The 19,412-nt window shown below is 36.3% G+C and overlaps 1 protein-coding gene across 9 annotated transcripts in view; it reads left to right on the top strand.

Moving 5' to 3' along the window:
• Nucleotides 1-19,412, top strand: part of C31H8orf34 (chromosome 31 C8orf34 homolog) — a 392,833-nt gene that overhangs the window by 65,274 nt on the left and 308,147 nt on the right. For all 9 annotated transcript variants that reach the window (XM_087420473.1, XM_087420472.1, XM_087420471.1 and 6 more), the window contains exons 2-3: nucleotides 9,609-9,756; nucleotides 16,314-16,445. In XM_087420473.1, coding sequence (XP_087276599.1) covers nucleotides 9,609-9,756; nucleotides 16,314-16,445 — 280 coding nt within the window. The remainder of the gene's footprint in view (nucleotides 1-9,608; nucleotides 9,757-16,313; nucleotides 16,446-19,412) is intronic.

Here is a 19,412-nt window from a genome sequence, read left to right as displayed (position 1 = left end):
GAAAAAACAACACAACATGTACCAGATCTCTATGATGAAAATTACAAAATGCTGATGAAAGGAATTGAAGAACAACTAAATAATTGGAGGTGCACACAGTGTTCATGAATTGCAAGACTTACCATAGTAAAGATGTCATTTCTCCCTAAATTGATGTTCAGGCTTAATGCATGTCTATCAAAATCTCAGCAAGGTTTGTTGTAGACATAGTCAGTCTTATTCTATAATTTATATAGAAAGGGCCTAGAAAAGCCAAAATAATTTTGAGAAAGAATAATAAAGTGGGAATAATCATTCTTCCTGATGTTAAAGCTTAGTATGTGAATACAGAAATCAAGACATTGTGATGCTGGTAGAGGGATAAACACACAGATCAATGGAACAAAATAGAGAACCCAGAAATAGATGCACTAAATAAATATGCCAGTTCATTTTTGACAAAGAAGCAAAAGCAATTCCATGGAGGAAGGATAGACTTTTCAATAAATGGTGCTAGATCTATTGAACATCCATAGGCAAAAAATTGAGCCTTGACCTCAAACCTTAAACCTTGACACCTTTTGCAAAAATTAACTCAAAATGAGTCATTGACTTAAATGTAAAACATAAAACTTTAGGACTTTTAGAAGAAAACTTAGGAGAAAACTCTCAGGATTTAGAGCTTGATGAAGAGCTCTTACATATGCCACCAAAAACATGGTCCACAAAAGGAAAAATTGAGCAATGGGACCTCATCAAAATTAAAAACTTTTGCACTAGGAAAAATCCCATTAAGAAGATAAAAAGTGAAACTATGGAATGGGAAAAAATATTTTCAAGTCACATATCCAACAAAGTACTAGTATCTATAATATAATAATGAACTCTCAAAACTCAACAGTAAAAAGCCAAATAATCCCATTAGAAAATGGGCAAAAGATATGCCTAGACATTTCACTGAAGAAGATTTACACATGGCAAACAAGCACATGAGATGTTCAACATCCTCAGCCATTAGAGAAATGCAATTAAAACTACAATGAGATATCAACATGAATCTATAAGAATGACTAAAATTACTTACTTATTGCAGGTGTGAATGTAAAATTATATAGTCACTCTGAAAATGGTTTAGCAGTTCTTTTTAAAGCTAAAAATGACCATAACATACAACCCATCAAGTGCACTCTTAGACATTTATCCCAGAGAAATGAAAACTTATGTTCACACAAAAGCCTACACACAAATGTTCATAACAACATTATTTGTAATACTCAAAACCTGGAAACTAACCAAATGTCTTTTGATGGTTATTAATAGCTAATGAATTATATATTAATTAATTTCAATGAATTAATTATTAATCATTAATAACCATTAATGAATGGTTAAACACACTATGGCATATCCACACCACAGAATAATACTCAGCAGTAAAAAGGAATAAACTATTGATACACACAACAACTTGGAATGAACCTCGAGGAAATTTCGCTGAGTTTTGCCAACTTCAAAATGACATGTAATTTTTTATCCCTTTTATATAACATTGTGAAATAATTACTACCATAGAGATGGAGAATAGAATAGTGGTTGCCAGGGCTTTGATGTGGGGTGGAGTAGTGGGTCGATGTGACTATAAAATGATAGCAAGAGGGAGTCTTGTGATGATGGCACAGTTATGTATGTACATGTGATAAAATTGCAGAGAGCTCCACAGACGCACACACACACACGCACGCACATAACCTGGTGAAATCTGAAAAAGCTCTACAGCTTGTACCAACGTCAGTTTCGTAGGTTTGATTTTGTACTATAGTTTTGCGTAATATTGGCACAAGCTGGGTGAAGGGTACATGGAAGCTCCTTGTACGTATATTTGCAACTCCTGTGAATTTATAGTTATTTCAAAATTAAAAAGTTTCTTAAAAACGCAAATAAAAAATAATAAAAAGAGAAAGTCTTAAAAACATCTCTAGAAAAAGTCAGATAGTCTTTAAGGAAGTACGGGTGAGTTCTCAAAAGGAATAATGGAAAGAAAAGAAAATGGAAAGAAAGTAATCCCAATATATAGTTAGATACAATGAAAATATTTCAAGTTTAAAAGCAAAAAAAGACGTTTCTGTGCAAACCAAAACATATAGTATTTGTCAACTCTAAAATTAAGGGTATTCTTTATGCTGCTGAGAATGATCCTAGATGGATGGTTGGAGATGAAGGAAGAAACGAGAGCGATGAAAATGGTAACTATATGGGTACATATAAATTTATCCTAATGGTATAAAATAAAAATTAAACATATCTTGTGGGGTTTAATTTATATGTGTATATATATAATATATGGTATATATTATATACACACATATATTACATATGTTTTATATATATAAAATTATAATAAACAACAATAAAAATATAAGCCAGGGGTGATACATGGAATCAAAGTATTCTAAGTTCCTTTCAAAATCTGAGATGAGGGAAAAATAGCAATTAATAATTAATGTAGATACGTCAAGTATTAATTTTACAATCTCTGGGTAATCACCAAAAAAATATTAAAAGTGTGTATAACTTTCAGAGTAGTAGAGAAAAAATAGAATAAATTTCAATCAATCCAAAGAAGATAAGAGAAAAATGAACATAATCTTGGCAGAAGAGCTAGAAAGGTGATACAAACAAGACTGGATGAATTTTTCCTGAAAGTAGTAGAATTTATATTATAGCTCTAGTCATTAAGATATTGCAATGATAGCATAAGATTGACAAATAGATTAATGGAATAGGATATAGGTTCCAGAAACAGGCCCGTATATATGTAGCCACTTGATTTATGACTCTTTTAGGGTGCATAGAATCAGGGTAAGGACTTACTGAGTAGTAGTGTTCACCCATGATGGTCCAATGTATCCATCACGAATTTGAAGATAGATTTGCCATAGAGACAGAAATGTGTTACATCCTTTCCTTAGATCATCAATTGCGAAAGGAAGTGCTGGGTATGCACTATGAAATTTCCTCATTATTCTGTCATGCTTAGCACCTTGTTTTAAACATTCTTTATAAATGATAGAAGGCTAAAATGAAGTAATTATTACTCAACTGAGAGGCATTCTCCTTGTTATGAAGACTTCTACATACATCTACTACTTCCATCATGGATTGATTTAATTAATTTCTTTGAGTTTTGAAGTGCTTGACTATTTCTGCTGCGTATCACCTGTTTTGTACTCCTGCAGAGGTATTTTCAAGTACGGCTGTGGAAAGTCCTACCTAACACCAAATAAGTTGCTTTGATAGACTGTTATGTTAAACAAGATAAATCCTCTAACTGAAAGTATTTCCAAATATTTCCATATGGTGTCCTAATATTTCTCACTGGGGACTTTGATGTTTGCCTGGAAATTTAACTACGAGCTTGTACTTTTATATGAAAACTGTCTCAAAGTGGATACTAAATATTTAATAACTTCATCTGAGAAGATATCTGTATTAGAGGAAGGATTAGTAGGCATTAGACAAAATATTACATCACTTATCATCATCTGATGGTTCTGCTGGTTAGATTTATTTATTATTTGCCTATATTATTAAAAGCAGAGAGAATTCAGTGTCCAAGATTCAGCTTTAGAATTTAGAATGATTAATTTTTAGTTGTGGTATTTTCATTATTCTTAATCTTTATCATAAAACAACTTTTTATTTTTTATTTTCTCTACCTGGATTATATTCCATAACGTACAACATGTTAGGCTAGTGAGATGCCCTTTCTTGTTTATTACAAATGAGTATCATAAACCTAATTTTATATTAAATCATATTGAAGAAGGGCCAAGAGCCTTTCAAACAGGGATGTGAATTTTCTTATTCCTTAGGCCTGTGTGGTTGTGTTTGGATGTGTGGCTGTGATTGTTTGCATTGGTGGGTTGTTGGTGGGGCACGTGACCTGAAATAAGCAAGGAGTTAACACTTTGTAAATGTGCATATATACTAGTTGCGTTGTGCATCTTGTATGCAATCCTTTAATGTATAGTGAATGATTAAATCTATGTAAAATACTTGACACTTGGGCATAGTGGACTTAATAAATAACTGATATATATATATATATATTTATTTTGCTGAGGAAGATTGGCCCTGAGCTAACATCTATTGCCAATCTTCCTCTTTTTGCTTGAGGGATATGGTCCCTGAGCTAACATCTATGCCAATCTTCCTCTATTTTGTATATGGGACGCCACCACAGCATGGCTTAGCAAGCAGTCTATAGGTCCGTGCCCGGGATCTGAACCCGCGAACTCTGGCCGCCAAAGTGGAGCACACGAACTTAACCACAACGCCACCAGGCCAGCCCCAATAACTGATATTTTTAATCATTGCTGTTCACATTGCTTCCTTTCCTGTTGAGCTCATCTTTCCAATGAAATTTCAGTTTTGATTGGGAATAAGAGAAGTGGGTTTAGGGCAGGCCTGGGCATAGTCCTGAGGTGGAAGAAAGTTGAAAAAACAGAGGACAGTCTTGAGTTCTCTGAATGGAAGGGTCTGGCAGGAAAACATCAAACAGATGTCAGATGTCTGTCCCCTTCTCATTTGTGCATGGAAACCTAGATACTGCATTGGAACCCATTTCTTATCGAAGCTAAAACTCATAACAGAGCTTGGGGGTGTAATGAGGCAGAAAAAAATTTTCCCCATTCTACTTCCATTCAGGAAAATGGAATGAGAGAGAAGGCAAGCATGGGTTCTGGTGTGGGTGAATCAAGGAGGATTCTATGAATTGGGAATGGTGACATCAATTTAAAATAAGCCTTTTAAGAAAAAACGGTGTTTGGGGAACAATTGAATTTCAAGCGGACATTCTCTCATTTATTTGTTGACAATTCATTGCTCATTTATGAAATACAGTTGGGTGGTGATGGTGGGGGCCGGTGTTTGGAAGGCTGTGATCTCAGATGCAGATTTTTAATAAGACCTAATTAAAATCAGAAAATTGAAACATATGCAGATTTAGAATGAATTAATTCAGTCATCAGATCTTAATGCCAGTTTTGAACCAAAATGACATTCTAACAGATGATTATGTGCCATATACAATTAATATTTAAGATAATTATAGATGTTGAGTAAAAAATATATCTAATTGACACCACCTCCATTATTAATAGAGTGTAATGTCTCCTGCATATTTACTGATATAACAAAAAAAACTATATAATAACAAAGCCCTGAGATTTTGGAAAGGGCTTTAATGTTGTTTCCAGATAACTTTCTCTTGAGGTTAGGAAGGACACAAGTACTACTTACCTCTCAGAGAAATGAGGCAAAAAGTAACTTACTCCCACTCACAAATTTTTAGGCAAAATGCCATGCTGTCTGTATGCTCTCAGCATACAGCAAGAGGTCTTAACCTGGAGTCAATGAAACCTTACAGGGTCAGCCCATGGTTGGGTCAACACCCAGAAACGTTCTGTAATATTTGCTGTTTGTGTGTACGTATGTGCTTTTTAATTTTTTTTCTTAACCAAGGGATTCCATAGCTTTTATCAAATGAAATGGATCTTTTATTAAAATAATTTCTACTGTTGCCTGATTACTAATTCCAGTTTTATAATAAATGACTCTATGATGAGCTACCAATTCACTCATGGTTTTGCTTTTATCTAGTGGACATTAAAATTGAAATGTATTTTGTGACAATCATCATCACTATTTAGTTGGTACCATTCTCCAGCTCACTAATTGTGCCAGTGTTCTAAATAGTAGAAGGTTGTCTGTTATTGGTTATAATAGCCCTAAATTCCAGTAGTCCTTACATGTTATATAATACAAATTTGCACTCAGTAATTACTTAACGATTTATGTTCTCTAGATTGTGTTTCAAAATTTTTAAAAATTTTACCTTCATATGTATTTATATTTAAAAAAATATACGTATTTTAATTCATACCAGTAACAAATTATAATTAACAAAAAAGGAAACAGATATCAATGCAGAGGGCTGTCTCTCTCTGTCTGTATATTCATGAAGTTAAAAACTAGTCGATAATACACTATATTAAGATAAACTTATTAGTTTTATAATCAGAAAAATAAAGCCAATAAAAAGATGCAATTTGCATATATAGCATCACAAATGTATGCTACAAAATATGGGATAAAATGGTAATAATAGTAGTAATAAACATATAAATATAGAAAAATATATGATATAAATATATAAAAGTAATAGTAATCATGAAAATTAGCTAACACTTCTTTTGCGTAGATCATTAAGGGTTCCACCAGGAAAACAGAAGCCACTCATATATGTATCCGGGTCATATGCCCTTTAATACAAAAGAGTTAACATGATGGAGAGTTAGAAGGTTGGGGCTCTGGGGATGTGTGCGTCCCGGGACAGGGTTGGGGCAGTGGCTTTCCCTCGCGACAGCTGCGGGGGCGACTGCATCCCAGGGCAGTAAGGAAGTGTCACTTAGGGTCCCATGTCGGGGACCTTTCCCCCCGGGCGTTCGGGCGCCGCTAGGGCTCCAGGGCAGGCGGGCGCGGGCCCCCAGGACGCCGCAACACTGGCGGCTGAGCCCAGGCCCGGTTCTGCGCCTGCGCGGGGCTGCCGTCGGGGCGGAGCTGGCAGCCGCCAGGGGGCGCAGCATCACTGCGTCGCCGGCTCTCCTTGGGTGAGGCTCTGCGCGGCCGACAGGTGGCCCAGGTAGCAGGTGGCTATGTACAGAGTCTCCGTCTTGGTCGGGCTGTGGCTCCCAGTGCAGTTCGTGTCACAACTCTTGCACTGATGTTAGGAATTGTAGATGAGCCCCTCTCCCTCTCTGTAAGCACAGAACATTCCCCGATGGTATTCAGCCTCGGTCCCTGACGCTGGCTTGCTATTCTAGAATACATTTTTCCTTGTGGTGAATGATCGGATGAAACTTTCTGCAGTCGGATTTCTCTCTCCAACCTGACGTTCCAGCTGCACGACTTGTTTCTCATCTTGTCCGTCCATCAGCCCCTCAGTTCTGTCTCTGTGTGTCTAAATCCTAGCGGGGAAAAACCAGTCTTTTTATTGCCAGGAGCATCTTTGCGAATCTAAGGATTTAAATTTTTATGTCTGGGAAGGAAGTTTCTGTCGAGTTCAAGTCCTTAAAATCATTCAGGTCGTAATGCCAGTAGATACATGGATTAAGAGGCAGGAAAATTCCTCTTATAAATACAATAATCTAAAACTAGACCCTTGCCCAACCAAGATACCCAACATACCCTATTGCAAACATTAAGTATTTTCATTTCGCTTATGACTGAATTTGTCCTGTGTCTTTAACCTCATATATTCGTTAATGGAATATAAGGGTATCCAGTACTAGTTACTAGGCTGATGGTATTAAAAAAATTTAACAGTGATTACTTGGTTTATTATGATTGTATGATCCATCTTCAAAAACAATATAGGAACAGTTTAGTTTATTTTAAAAGAAAGAATACTCCCAGAAACTTTCCATCTAATTTGAAAGGTTAAAAACAAAAAGTGAATGATATCTTCAGAGGTTTCAGGGTAGAAATTGCTGTGGCTTTAAAGCCCTGTTATCTGACCTAATTTTGCTTTATCTGAGTGCACAGGCCTTCTGTGACAAGAGTAATCTAGTTGGTCCCTCTATTTATTTTTCTATTTTCTTGTAGCTTCTGTAGTGTACAATGAATTTAAATAGAAGGTAATATATCTCTTCTACAGAAGGAAAATTCAAAATATTTTAAATTGCATTCTACTGATGTATAATTGGGGTTTAATTGAACCCAGCATTGCTTTATCACAATAGAGGAATGACCTCTTTAGTTGTAACCATAATAATTGAGATTTTTAAATAACAGGATACCTGTTTTTCAGAATATAGAAAAGTGTTACATTTGATAAATATTCTGCTTCACAGTGTATTTATGGTAGAAATCCTTTGCTTTTTTAAGTTCCAACTCTATGATCAATATATGCATTTTTGAGATACCTTGAATTATCTTAACCATGTCTCTGAGATCAACTTGGAGTCTTATCATCTACAAAATTCATTTAGCTTCTACTCAGATAAATTTGTGTGTTCCTAGACTGCTCTAAATGTCAACAAATGTTCCTGAGATATCATGACAGCAGTTTCTTGTATAGGAGGTCAGAAGAGTATATTTTGCTGGGCTAAGAAATCTATGAGTGCTTTAATTGTTGTTTATTAGGACAGTAAGGGACTTTAATTACTAGTATTTACCTGTGATCAATAAACCAAGCACTCACTCATTCAACAGATATTTGTTCAACAGCAGCTGTGAGCTACGTCGAGTTCCAGGCTCTAGGAAGAGAGCAGAGATCAAACCAGGCCAGTCTTTGCTCTTAGTGCTGTGGTGGGGGAGGAGGAGAGACAGGTAAACAGACAAGCAAATATTAAATGTGATGATTCTGGAGAGTGCTAAATGCTGTGAAGAAAATAAAACAATGAAGTGATAAAGACTTATGAAGATTGGTTAGGGTAAGCCTCTTTATGAAGGTATCCTCAGAGACTGAATGATGACAAGCCAGCCATCTGAACATCTGAGAGAACAGCATTCAAGGCAGAGGAAATAGGCCACCGACAAAAAAAGACAATGAGATGGGGAATTTCCAATACCCCTCCGTCAGTACTCCTAATACTAGCCTACTCACTAGGTTTTCTAGCCTACTCACTAGAACCACTGCCTCTCACAGAATCTAAGCTTAAAATGACAATTGACAGACTAGTATTCTGGGCTAAAACCAACAAGATGAAATGTGACCGATATGAATTGTAAAATGCTGCATGCAAGTTCACAAATCCTGTTACACAACACAAAATGATATCCATGTGGCTTGGCAGCTGTTCATATGAGAACAATCTGGGGATTCTAATTGACCACAAATTGGAGCTTGCTCTTTGCTGTTGCTGACTGGAAAAAACAATGTGTAGATATTACCCTCAGGCATATTTCTGCCCAATTTAAGGTGTCATTAGAGCTGTCCAAAAATGGAACAGCCTGCTCCTGCAGGTAGAGAACTCTCCACTGCTTAACTCATTAAAAAAAAGAAGAAGAAAGAATCAATACCCATTAGGGCTTTTGGAAAAAGGAAATTCTGTATTGTTTGGAGACCAGTTTAAGACATTTTTTGGTTTCTGTGGGTCTGTGACATTTTACTAATTTTTTTCATTCCATCAAAACTTTCTTCATTTTGGGATATTTAGATATGGTTAGAAGGAAAAATGACATTGGTATATTAGGTATATTTATCAAAAGTTTAGTTTCTAGTGGCATCTCAAAATAGTAATCTGAAGTTTAAAGTTCTTCGACTATAATCTTTCGAAAGAATTTAGATTAAATTTCTAGTATGTTTTTGGTCAAGTATAATAATAAAAATAAATATATCTTGGCTTTGCCATGTATTAGCTGTGTAACATAGATGATTTACTTCTCTGCACTTCAATTTCCTCAAAAATGAGGACAATAACTTGTACTTGCCTGAAAAGGTTGTTGTTAGGATTAAATTAGTTGCTGTATATAAAGCAATTAGAGCAGTTCCTGACAATAGTAAGTGCTATGTAAGTGTTCGCTATTATTATTAGATATGAACGTATGCTCTATTCTACCTGCAGGAATTAATGACCAAGTTAATAACTGAGACACCTGACCAGCCAATACCATTTCTCATTGACCATCTTCAGTCTAAACAAGGAAACCGTGGACAACTTCAGAGAACTTTGTCTGGATCTGCAGCTCTGTGGGCAGAAAGTGAAACATCAGGTAAATGAAAAAGTGTATTTTATAGTTAATTTTGATACATTTAATGTAAAAATTTACAAGTCTTTCTGACGATAAGATGAATCTAGATAGTTACCTAGGATTTCATGTATTCACCTGTGACTTCACCCATAGGCTGAAATTTGTCATAAGATATTCTTGAATTTGAATTTATTGTTATGTATTATGTTTCAAACTATGAGAATCTGTATTCAATTTTAATACAAATAAGATTCAGATTTATATGAAAAAATTTCATCCTGTATGAATTCAAACTATTCTAAGCTTTACCTGTTTCTTTTCTTTTTATGAAGAATTTGAATTAAATGCTTATCCATAGAAAAGTAAACAATAGATTTCCACCAAGTTACCTCTCTTGTTGCCCAAAGTGATGATAATTCTCTACTTCCTCCAGCCCCAATTTTATCTTATGTGGTAAGTTCAACCTTAGGAAGATTCATTTACTTTGGACATTGGGGAACCAGCCTTACCAAGTCTGCAATAGCCTCATCTATAAGCGCTAGTGAGATAAGTGGGGAGACTTGACTTTGATCTTCGCTTAAGGAATGTGTGTCTGATAGCTTTTTTCCTCTACACACTGCTCTGTTGGTTTGGCATTTACTTTAATCCAAATCCCCCCATGCCTGTTGCTTGAGTAGCCAACTCCTTGCCTGACTCCCATGGGAATCTTCTGACAGAACTCCAAATGCTTTCCTGAAATGACACCCTCACTTCTCTTATCTTCTTCATGCTCTACAGGATCCCGTGAAAGGATTTTGGTCTTCTTTTATTGTATTCTCATATTGGTACTTCTTGAGACCATGTCTCAAAGCCACACTAAAAAGAGTAGGGAATAGGGTATCCCCTGAAGAATATAGATGTCTCTCGTGTCAGTTTTCCATACAAAAGATACAGAAGATATCTGCATCATAGAGGAAACTAGGTATGAGATTTTGGCATACAAAAAAGGAACTCTTGGTTTTTCTTGGCCTCACTTTCTTGGGTTTAGATTTTAAGTAGTAAGTATATAGGCATGGGCTCTGGTTTATATGTGCAAAGATGGCATCCATGATGTGAAGGCAGACCAGGTGAACATCTGTGAGCCTACTGAAGTTCACATGAGCCATTATTTATAAATTATAGTATTGGAGAGACAGTACTGTATTAAACTTTGTAGCTTTAATCAGCACACGTTTAGTATCTCACAGTTTCCGTGGGTCAGAAGTCCATGCACGGTGTAACTAGATCTTCTGATTAATCTCACAAGACTGCAAATCAAGGTGTTGGCTGGGTTGCATTCTCATATGGAGGCTGGCATAAGAAAGAATGAGCTTCCAAGCTCATTCAGGTTTTTGTCAGGATTATTTCCTTGCAGCTGTGTGACTGAGGTTCCTGTTTTCTTGCTGGATTTCAGCCTGGGGCTGCTCTCAGCTTTTAGATGCAATCCACAGTTCCTTGTCACATGGCTGTCTCACATCATGGCAGCTTACTTCTTTAAAGCCAGCAAGGGAGTTTCTCTCATTCAAATCTACTAAGATAGAGTCTTATATAATATAACACAATCATGACATTGACATCCCATCGCCTTTCCATATTCTATTGGTTCAAAGCAAGTCAAAGGTCCTGTCTACACTCAAGGGGAGGGAATTATATAGGGCATAACATCAGGGGACAGAGGTCATGAGGATCATCTTAGAAGTCTGACTAGCACAAGTACTTAATGATTCATTGCTTGGAGAGGGTGAAAGAGGGGAGGAGATTATTATAACTCCCAGTTTACTGACTTGGGTAATGGCATAAATGCTTGTTTAATAAAGCAAGATGGGAACACAGGACTAAATTTATGGAGGACAATAATAAGTCCAATTCCTTTTGATGAATTTGAGTTTCTTGGGGGACATCTGAGTAGATAATTCCAGCAGGCAGTTAGATATAGGTCTAAAACTCCATGGATAGGTCCAGGCAGGAGTCACAGATGGGGCATTCAGTATCACCCACATAATCACTAAAAGCATGAGAGTGAAAGAATGAAAGAAATTGTGGTCAAATTTATAGATAGACTGGGAGAAGGCAAGTGTGAGATTATATCTGATGCCTTAAATTTTGTCTGTTTGTTAAGAATTAAGTTGTTTGCTGAGGACAAGAGGGTTGAGGATTGGATAGGGGAGATTGAAGTGAATGATGCCAGTTGTGGAAAGTGACCAAGGAAAAGGAAAAAAGAGTTGGTAAAAGGAAAATAAAAGAGAGTAGCAAGCAGTTCTGGGGCTTATCTAAAGTTGAAGACATGAATTAATCATGGAAACCATCAGCAAGATTGTGATTTTTCTCTAACAGTGCCCGCAAGTACTGGGAGGGGAGCAGAGATCAGTTTGAGGGACTGATGGAGAATTGTGGTTATGCCACGGTGAGGGTGGAGGCTGGAAGAACAGTTTTACAAAGGAGTTGAGGACACTTGTGAGCAAATTGTGCAAGTGATCAAAGTGCAGTGTCTGGTATGAGAGGGCAGTGAGCAAGGGTAGGAAAAGGTTTAGACATAGAAAACAAATCAGAGAGCTAAAGACCTTTAGGAGGCCAGTATAAGTGCAGGTGCAGTGAAAATATGAGATACAGAAGGAGGAGAGATTGCGATGTTTGAGATCAAGACTTTTGAGGTGGAATGATTCCAGATGATGAGAAGGTCCTGTGGGTGGCCTTAGTTTGGGGGTTCCTGAAGTATCAGAGAAGTGAAGCTCTTCAGAATTGAGGAAGACAAGGAAGAATGAGGCTTAATTCATGATTTGTCTAAGGATTAAGAGGTCACCACCATTTCATCCAAGTTGAATGGTCAAGGGAGACTGTGCCAATGTCTTGTAATCAGGGGCAAAAGGATGGCAATAATGAAGAGTGGTGAGTAGTGTAGACAGGCAGCATTTACCACAAGAGAGGAGGGACTTTCAGCTTAACATTGATGGCCCAGGAAAACTCAGCCTGGGCAGTGGCACGTGGGGGAATGAACACCCTCCATTCCAGGAAGCTGCAGAGCGGGGAGTTGCTCTTGTGGAAAGAATGAGGTGTGTCTTAAGACATGACAGAGGGGAGCCAGCCCTTATGCTCTAGTGGTTAAAGTTCAGCATTCCCACTTTGGTGGCCGGGGTTCGTTTCCCAGTCAGAGAACCACACCACCCGTCTGTCAGTTGCCATGCTGTGGTGGTGGCTCACATAGAAGCACTAGAAGGAGTTACAACTAGGATATACAACCAGGCACTGGGGCTTTGGGGAGGAAGAAAAAAAGAGAGAGAGAGGAAGATTGGCAACAGATGTTAGCTCAGGGCGAATCTTTCCCTGCAACGAAAAAAAAAAAAGACACAAAAGGGTTGATTTGAGGTGGGAAGACTGTTTCCCTGCAATTTATGCCCCAGAAGGTAAAAAGGAAAGATTTTGGAGGAAAGAGTATGACAGGAGGGAGAAGGAAAGCATAGAATAATTCTTGGATATGAATATAACTGAAGAAGTTATAATTGGAGGGACAGTAAATAATGCCAGTTGAAAAACCTTTATTGCAGTTTTGAATTGTTTCTTTTGACGCATGTTCTAATTAGCTAGAAAATGACTCAATATTTAAAGTATGCGGGTAGCATACTTTTTGAGAATATCTGAAGATGTCCTCTTGTTGCCTTTAAGTGTATCTAGCAATTTGGGGCACAACGTCTTCTCAAAAGTCTGTCATTCAATATTGTGGAGGAGAAACCCGAAAGCAGCCTTATTTTTATTCCTTTTTAGATATTCTAATTATTCTTCTTAAATACTTACGGGATTTGTTTTTTCTTTGTTTCTGATTTCCAAAAGTTTTACTGGGAATACATCTAGATGATTGTCTCCTTTCTTTTGTTTTTCCTTGTATTCAATGAATCCTTTCAATCAATAAACCCAGGTCTTCAGTCCAGAAGTTTTCTTCTGTACTTAGTTATTGCTTCTATTTGTTTTGATTTCTTCTTCGGGAACATCAACTATGTGTAAATTGAGTTTCCTTTACTGTTCTCCATTCCTCTCATTTCATTTTGCATTGTATTTGCGTTTCTTTATTGACTGACTTCTAGAGAGGTTTGTCAAGTGTGTTCTTTGTGCCACTGATTCAATTTTCTACAATATTGGTTTTCTCTTTCTGTCTTTGAACACAAATTTAAATGTTGGTATTGCATTTTAGTTTCCTGTCAACATTTCCTTGTCTCATTTTCTTTTTAAATTTCTGTCTGCAGTTATATTTTTACCTCAGTTTGGTTAGCCCATTTCCTCTCTCATTTCTTTTTATTTCATAGGGTCCATTTTCTTTTATTTTTATTGAGAAGATAAAATAGCCACATTCTAAAATTTAAAAGTTTTTTGTAGTAAATATTTCCCAAAACTATGTATTTCCTCTATGTCTTGAATGCTCTATTCTTGTTTTTTATATTCAATTTTTTTCCTTAAAGCAATGTTTTTCTCTGTTTATTCAAATTTAAATGAGGAGTGTTCTACCTAGTTTTGGGCTTGTCAATAAATAGCATAGGTGGACTCTTCTTTGTCCCCTCACTATATTGCTCGGATCTTTTTCGAAAATTTTAGAGACACAGGTGAAATTATGGCTGCTACTAAAATTTCCAGTATCAACTGAGTCCTGTGGGTCTCTGCTAAACTGATCAGTGAGTTTCTGTCTCTTATCTCTTTTTCAACCATCTGAGTAAGAGTAATATCATTGCTAGATTATTTAAGTTGCCAATAAGTGCCAATAGTGGAGAAGTAAAAAAGCCACAAAATCCAATGTATCGTTCCTCTCTGGCTCCTTTTAGTTTTTCTTTGTGTCATGAGATGCTATGTTTTTTTTTTTTTTTTTTTTTTAAAGATTTTATTTATTTATTTTTCCCCCAAAGCCCCAGTAGATAGTTGTCTGTCATAGCTGCACATCCTTCTAGTTGCTGTATGTGGGACGTGGCCTCAGCATGGCCGGAGGAGCGGTGCATCGGTGCGCACCCGGGGTCCGAACCCGGGCCGCCGGCAGCGGAGCGCATGCACCCAACCGCTAAGCCACGGGGCCAGCCCCAGATGCTATGTTTTATGACCAGGATTCTTTCTTCCTTTAGTCATTTACGTTAGAATAAAGTATGGTCCTAGGATGGAGGTACAAATACAAATTCTGATAGATTGTGCAACAGCAGAAATAGGTGGTGCTGATGTAGGAGCAAGCCTTGTGGATGCCTAGAAATCTTCCAGGCTCTTTCTGATTTGCCTACCTTTTGTCTTAATCCTATCTATGGCAGTAACCTCCTTGGTTCTGGCAGACCACAGACCAATATTTCGGTTCCTAGTGTTTTAGAATTTTTATGCCTCTTTTGGTATTGAATGGCATGTTGGAAGTGGGAAAATTGGGTAACAGCTGGTTAAGTACAACACCAACATGAAAATTTGGTAATCCATATAATGTTCCATGATTTCTATTTTGTATTTATACGTGAGTGGTCAGAGAAAGATTTATATGGCATCCATAAAGCTAGGATGATTTGACAACTTGTAAATTTAAACAAAATGGCAAAAGTAAACTCTTAGGAATATGACATAGATGAAAGAGGAAAGTGAGAAAGCAGTGAATAAAACAGAAAGGGACGGGCCAGCCCCATGGCTTAGCGGTTAAGTGCGCGCGCTCCGCTGCTGGTGGCCTGGTTTGGATCCCGGGTGCACACCGACGCACCGCTTGTCCAGCCATGCTGAGGCCGCATCCCACATACAGCAACTAGAAGGATGTGCAGCTATGACATACAACTATCTACTGGGGCTTTGGTGGGGGGGTGGATTAAAAAAACATTAAAAAAAAAAAAAAAGAAAAACAGAAAGGGAGTAGTCAGAGAGATGATATAGGAATGAGGAGAATGTAATGCCCTGAGAATAAGAGAAGACAAAATTCCACAAAGATAGGTCTGCCTAAAAATATGAAATGCTTGGCAAAGAAGTCAAAGTCAAAGAGGGATGAACTCCTGGAAAGATCATTTAATTTGGAAATTGGTATGGCAATGACCACCTTTGAAGGGAAACTATAACTTTCCAAATAAGTTGGTTGAATTAATCTTTCTTGAATAGAGAAGTGGAAAAATGAGTGATACTAGAGATGAAATTTAAATGAATGTCAATAGTTTTATGTGTCATAGTAAATAGTGCATAAGGTAACATCAGATGAGTAAAATTTACTTAAATATTTAGTTGTTTTTATTTACAACATAATACAATGCTTTGTTCCATGACATTTATTTAAAGAATGTTATTTTTAAGTAATGGTAATCTATGCCTTAAAAAGCCTTTCAAATAATTTCATAGTTTAACATGATCTTAATAATGTTAATATACAAGCTGATTCATATCAAATTCAAAACTCAAATTTACAGAGGAAATTAAGCAAACAAAACTTTTGGATATTTGCATTATTTTTGATGTGTGGTATCCTACAGCTTTTGCCAGGTATATCTAATGACTTCATGGATTTAGTTTTTGATCTTGAAATCACTTATTATTGAGTTTATATATCTGTATTTTTTGTTTTGTTTTGTTTTTAACAGATCATAAAGGAACAAGAAGGGATTTCAGAAGCTATGATAAACCCTGGCAATTAAATGCAAAGAAGCCTAAAAAGTCAAAAAGTGACCTTGCTGTGTCTAATATTTCTCCACCATCACCAGAATCCAAATCATGTAAGGAAGTTTGTCATTCAAATGTTACTTAATGTATGTAAGTCTATGTTATTAACAAAATAAAGAAAAGGTAAGAATTGAAGCCAAACTTTTTCATTTTTTTGTGTGAGAAAGATTGGCCCTGAGCTAACATCTGCCAATCCTCCTCTTTTTGCTGAGGAAGACTGGCCCTGGGCTAACATCCATGCCCATCTTCCTCTACTTTATATGGGACGCCTGCCACAGCATGGCCTGACAAGCGGTGCATTGGTGTGTGCCTGGGATCCGAACTGGCGAACCCTGGGCCGCTGCAGTGGAGTGTGTGCACTTAACCGCTTGCGCCACTGGGCCGGCCCCATGAAGCCAAACTTTTATATGATATTTCTGGCTGTTAATCCTAATGAATTTCATGTTCATTTCAGCATTAACATTGAGCTTTATTTATCTATAGCTACTCACTCACTCACATTCTCAAGCATGTGTAATCGATTTAGACCTTTTGGAGTATAATATTCTTTTAAGAATGGCAACTGCCTGGAGTGGGTCCCTTGCCTCTCATGTCCAGTTGCAGCGTTGTATCACATTCAAAGCAACAACATCCATACATTTAATAAAGTATGTAAAAGCAAATTAAACCTTTTAGAGGGGAAACGAAGGAGATTTCTGTTCAAAACATTTAACAAAATTTTAAAAACTCCTTCACCCATGATTTTCCTGAAGCCCTACTCATTATTTATGACCGAAGCCCCTATATTTATTCCCTCTCCCACCATAGTAAGTACCCCTTCTCTTTCAATACTCCTTCTCTTTTTCCCCTGCCTCAGTAGCCATTGGGTTTCTCCAGTGCTCTGCTACCGCCATATATGTATCAACTTGGCAAATAGTTTAGGAGCCTGTAGCAAGTCAGTTGTTCTTGGAAGACAAGAGAGCTTGAAAGCTGTTAGTACACATCAATTTCTTGTGCTTGTTACAGAGTGAGATGTTTGATTTTAATTTCAACAGAGAAAGGAGTAGATAGAAAATTACTTTTGTTTGGAAATTTTGAAAAACTATTATGTGCTAACTAGAATCTGAATTTGGATCATTTGTGAAAGTGACTGAAATTAACTCCTTGAGTTTAGTTATTTACGTAGTGATACTCATAAAAATTCTTGTATTGATCACAAAGTTCTTGTGAGAATTATTTGAAGTATTAAAACCTTCAAATGTTCTTTTAAAATTATGACTGTAACTAAATTATCCCGATTCAGTAGTTTGATTTATAAAATTAGGTCCCAACATTTTTTTAAATATAAAGGTTTAAAATTTGCATATGTTGTTCACAACCAAACCTCCAGTAATGTCCAACACAGTGTCTGGCTCAATTAATAAGTGTTAAATGAAAAAAAATGAATAAAGGAATAAATTAAAAATGGAATGAATCAAGCCTCAGTCTCACATTTCCCTTTCCATCCTGAGTTAGTCAGTTTCTCTGTCTGTTTCTGTCTCTTTTTGCCCTAATGGTAAATCCATAACCCTAGGGGCTTACTAATTTTAAGGGAGTCAGTCCTGGATCCCATCACCTTGAGGGCTGAATGCTAAAGGCTTCTCATTCTGCAGAGCTCGTGCTCCTTACAGGCTGCTACAAGGCCACAGAATGTTGCTGGTGGTCTGGGATCTGATGATATCTCTTTCTGTTCAGGTGACCTACTCCCAACCTTTGGTTCCACCAGACTGTTAGCTTTTTAAAGCAAAATTAATAACAAAGTAGCATGAGTTTTTATAGTATATGTAGAGATAATATATATATGACCATAAGAATACAGGATTCAGAGCTATTAATTAGAAATATATTATCAAAATATATTAAATTGTTCCTGAAGTAATAGAATATCTTTTGAACATATACTATGGTAGGTTAAAGGTGTATATTGTAATATGTAAAGCAGCACTAAAATGTAGCACAACAAGGCATAAATAAAAAAATCAATAGACGAGTTAAAATGGGATGCTAAAAGAAAAATATAATTCCTGCTACCAAAACAAAGGCAGGAAAAGAGGAACAGAGAAATAAAGAACAAGTTGGAAAACTAGAAATCAAACACAAGTACAATTATGTCAATAATTACAATAAATGTAAATGTACTGAACATCTCAATTAAAAAGCAAAGATTTTCAGGCTAGATTAAAAAAGTATAGATTATTTACAAGAAACATTTTAAACATAAAGACGGAAACAGTTTGAAATAATAAGCATAAATAAACTTTAATGACTATGGTAATATCAGACCAAGTAGAAGTCAAGATGAAAGGTATTACTAGAGATAAAGAGAACCCAATAACAAAGTTCCCAATTACAGGCAGGGAAAATTTTACAAACCTAAAGGGAGATATAGACTGATAGAATGAATAGACCAAAAAATAAGTAAGAACATGGAAGGTTTGAGCACTATAACCACCTTGACATTTATTGCACACTCATTCTACCCAGTGAAATTAGTATATATGTAATTCTTAATTCCAGATGGAATATTCATCAAGATAGACCGTATACTGTACTGTAAAACAATGATTGAAATTATATGGAGTATATTTTCTGCCAGAATGGAATTACATTAGAATCAAGTTACAATAACAAGCCCAGAAACTTCCCCCCAAAGTATTTCAAAATTAAACAACACATTTCCAGATAACCCATGAGTCAAGAACAAAACCACAAAGGAAATTAGACAACATTTTGAAAAACAGAACATTAAAATTTGTGGATGAAGCTAAAGCACTGCCTAAGAGGAAATTTATAGCTTAAAAATCCTATATTAGAAAAAATGAATGAATTAAAACCAATGATCTCAGCTTTCACTTTAAGAATACAGAAAATAATGACTTAAAACCAGGATATGTTGAGAAAAAGAAAAGATAAAAATAATAATAAAAGTTGAAATAGAAAACAGACAATAAAGAAAAATCAATAAATCCAGAAGTTGGTTATTTGTAAAGATTAATAAAGTA

This window comes from Ceratotherium simum, chromosome 31 (genome assembly GCF_057802395.1).
Source record: "Ceratotherium simum simum isolate JZ-2026a chromosome 31, ASM5780239v1, whole genome shotgun sequence".
In the NCBI taxonomy this organism is placed as follows: domain Eukaryota; kingdom Metazoa; phylum Chordata; class Mammalia; order Perissodactyla; family Rhinocerotidae; genus Ceratotherium; species Ceratotherium simum.
Note: the sequence above shows the minus strand (reverse complement) of the source record. Positions and strands in the feature narration are given on the sequence as shown.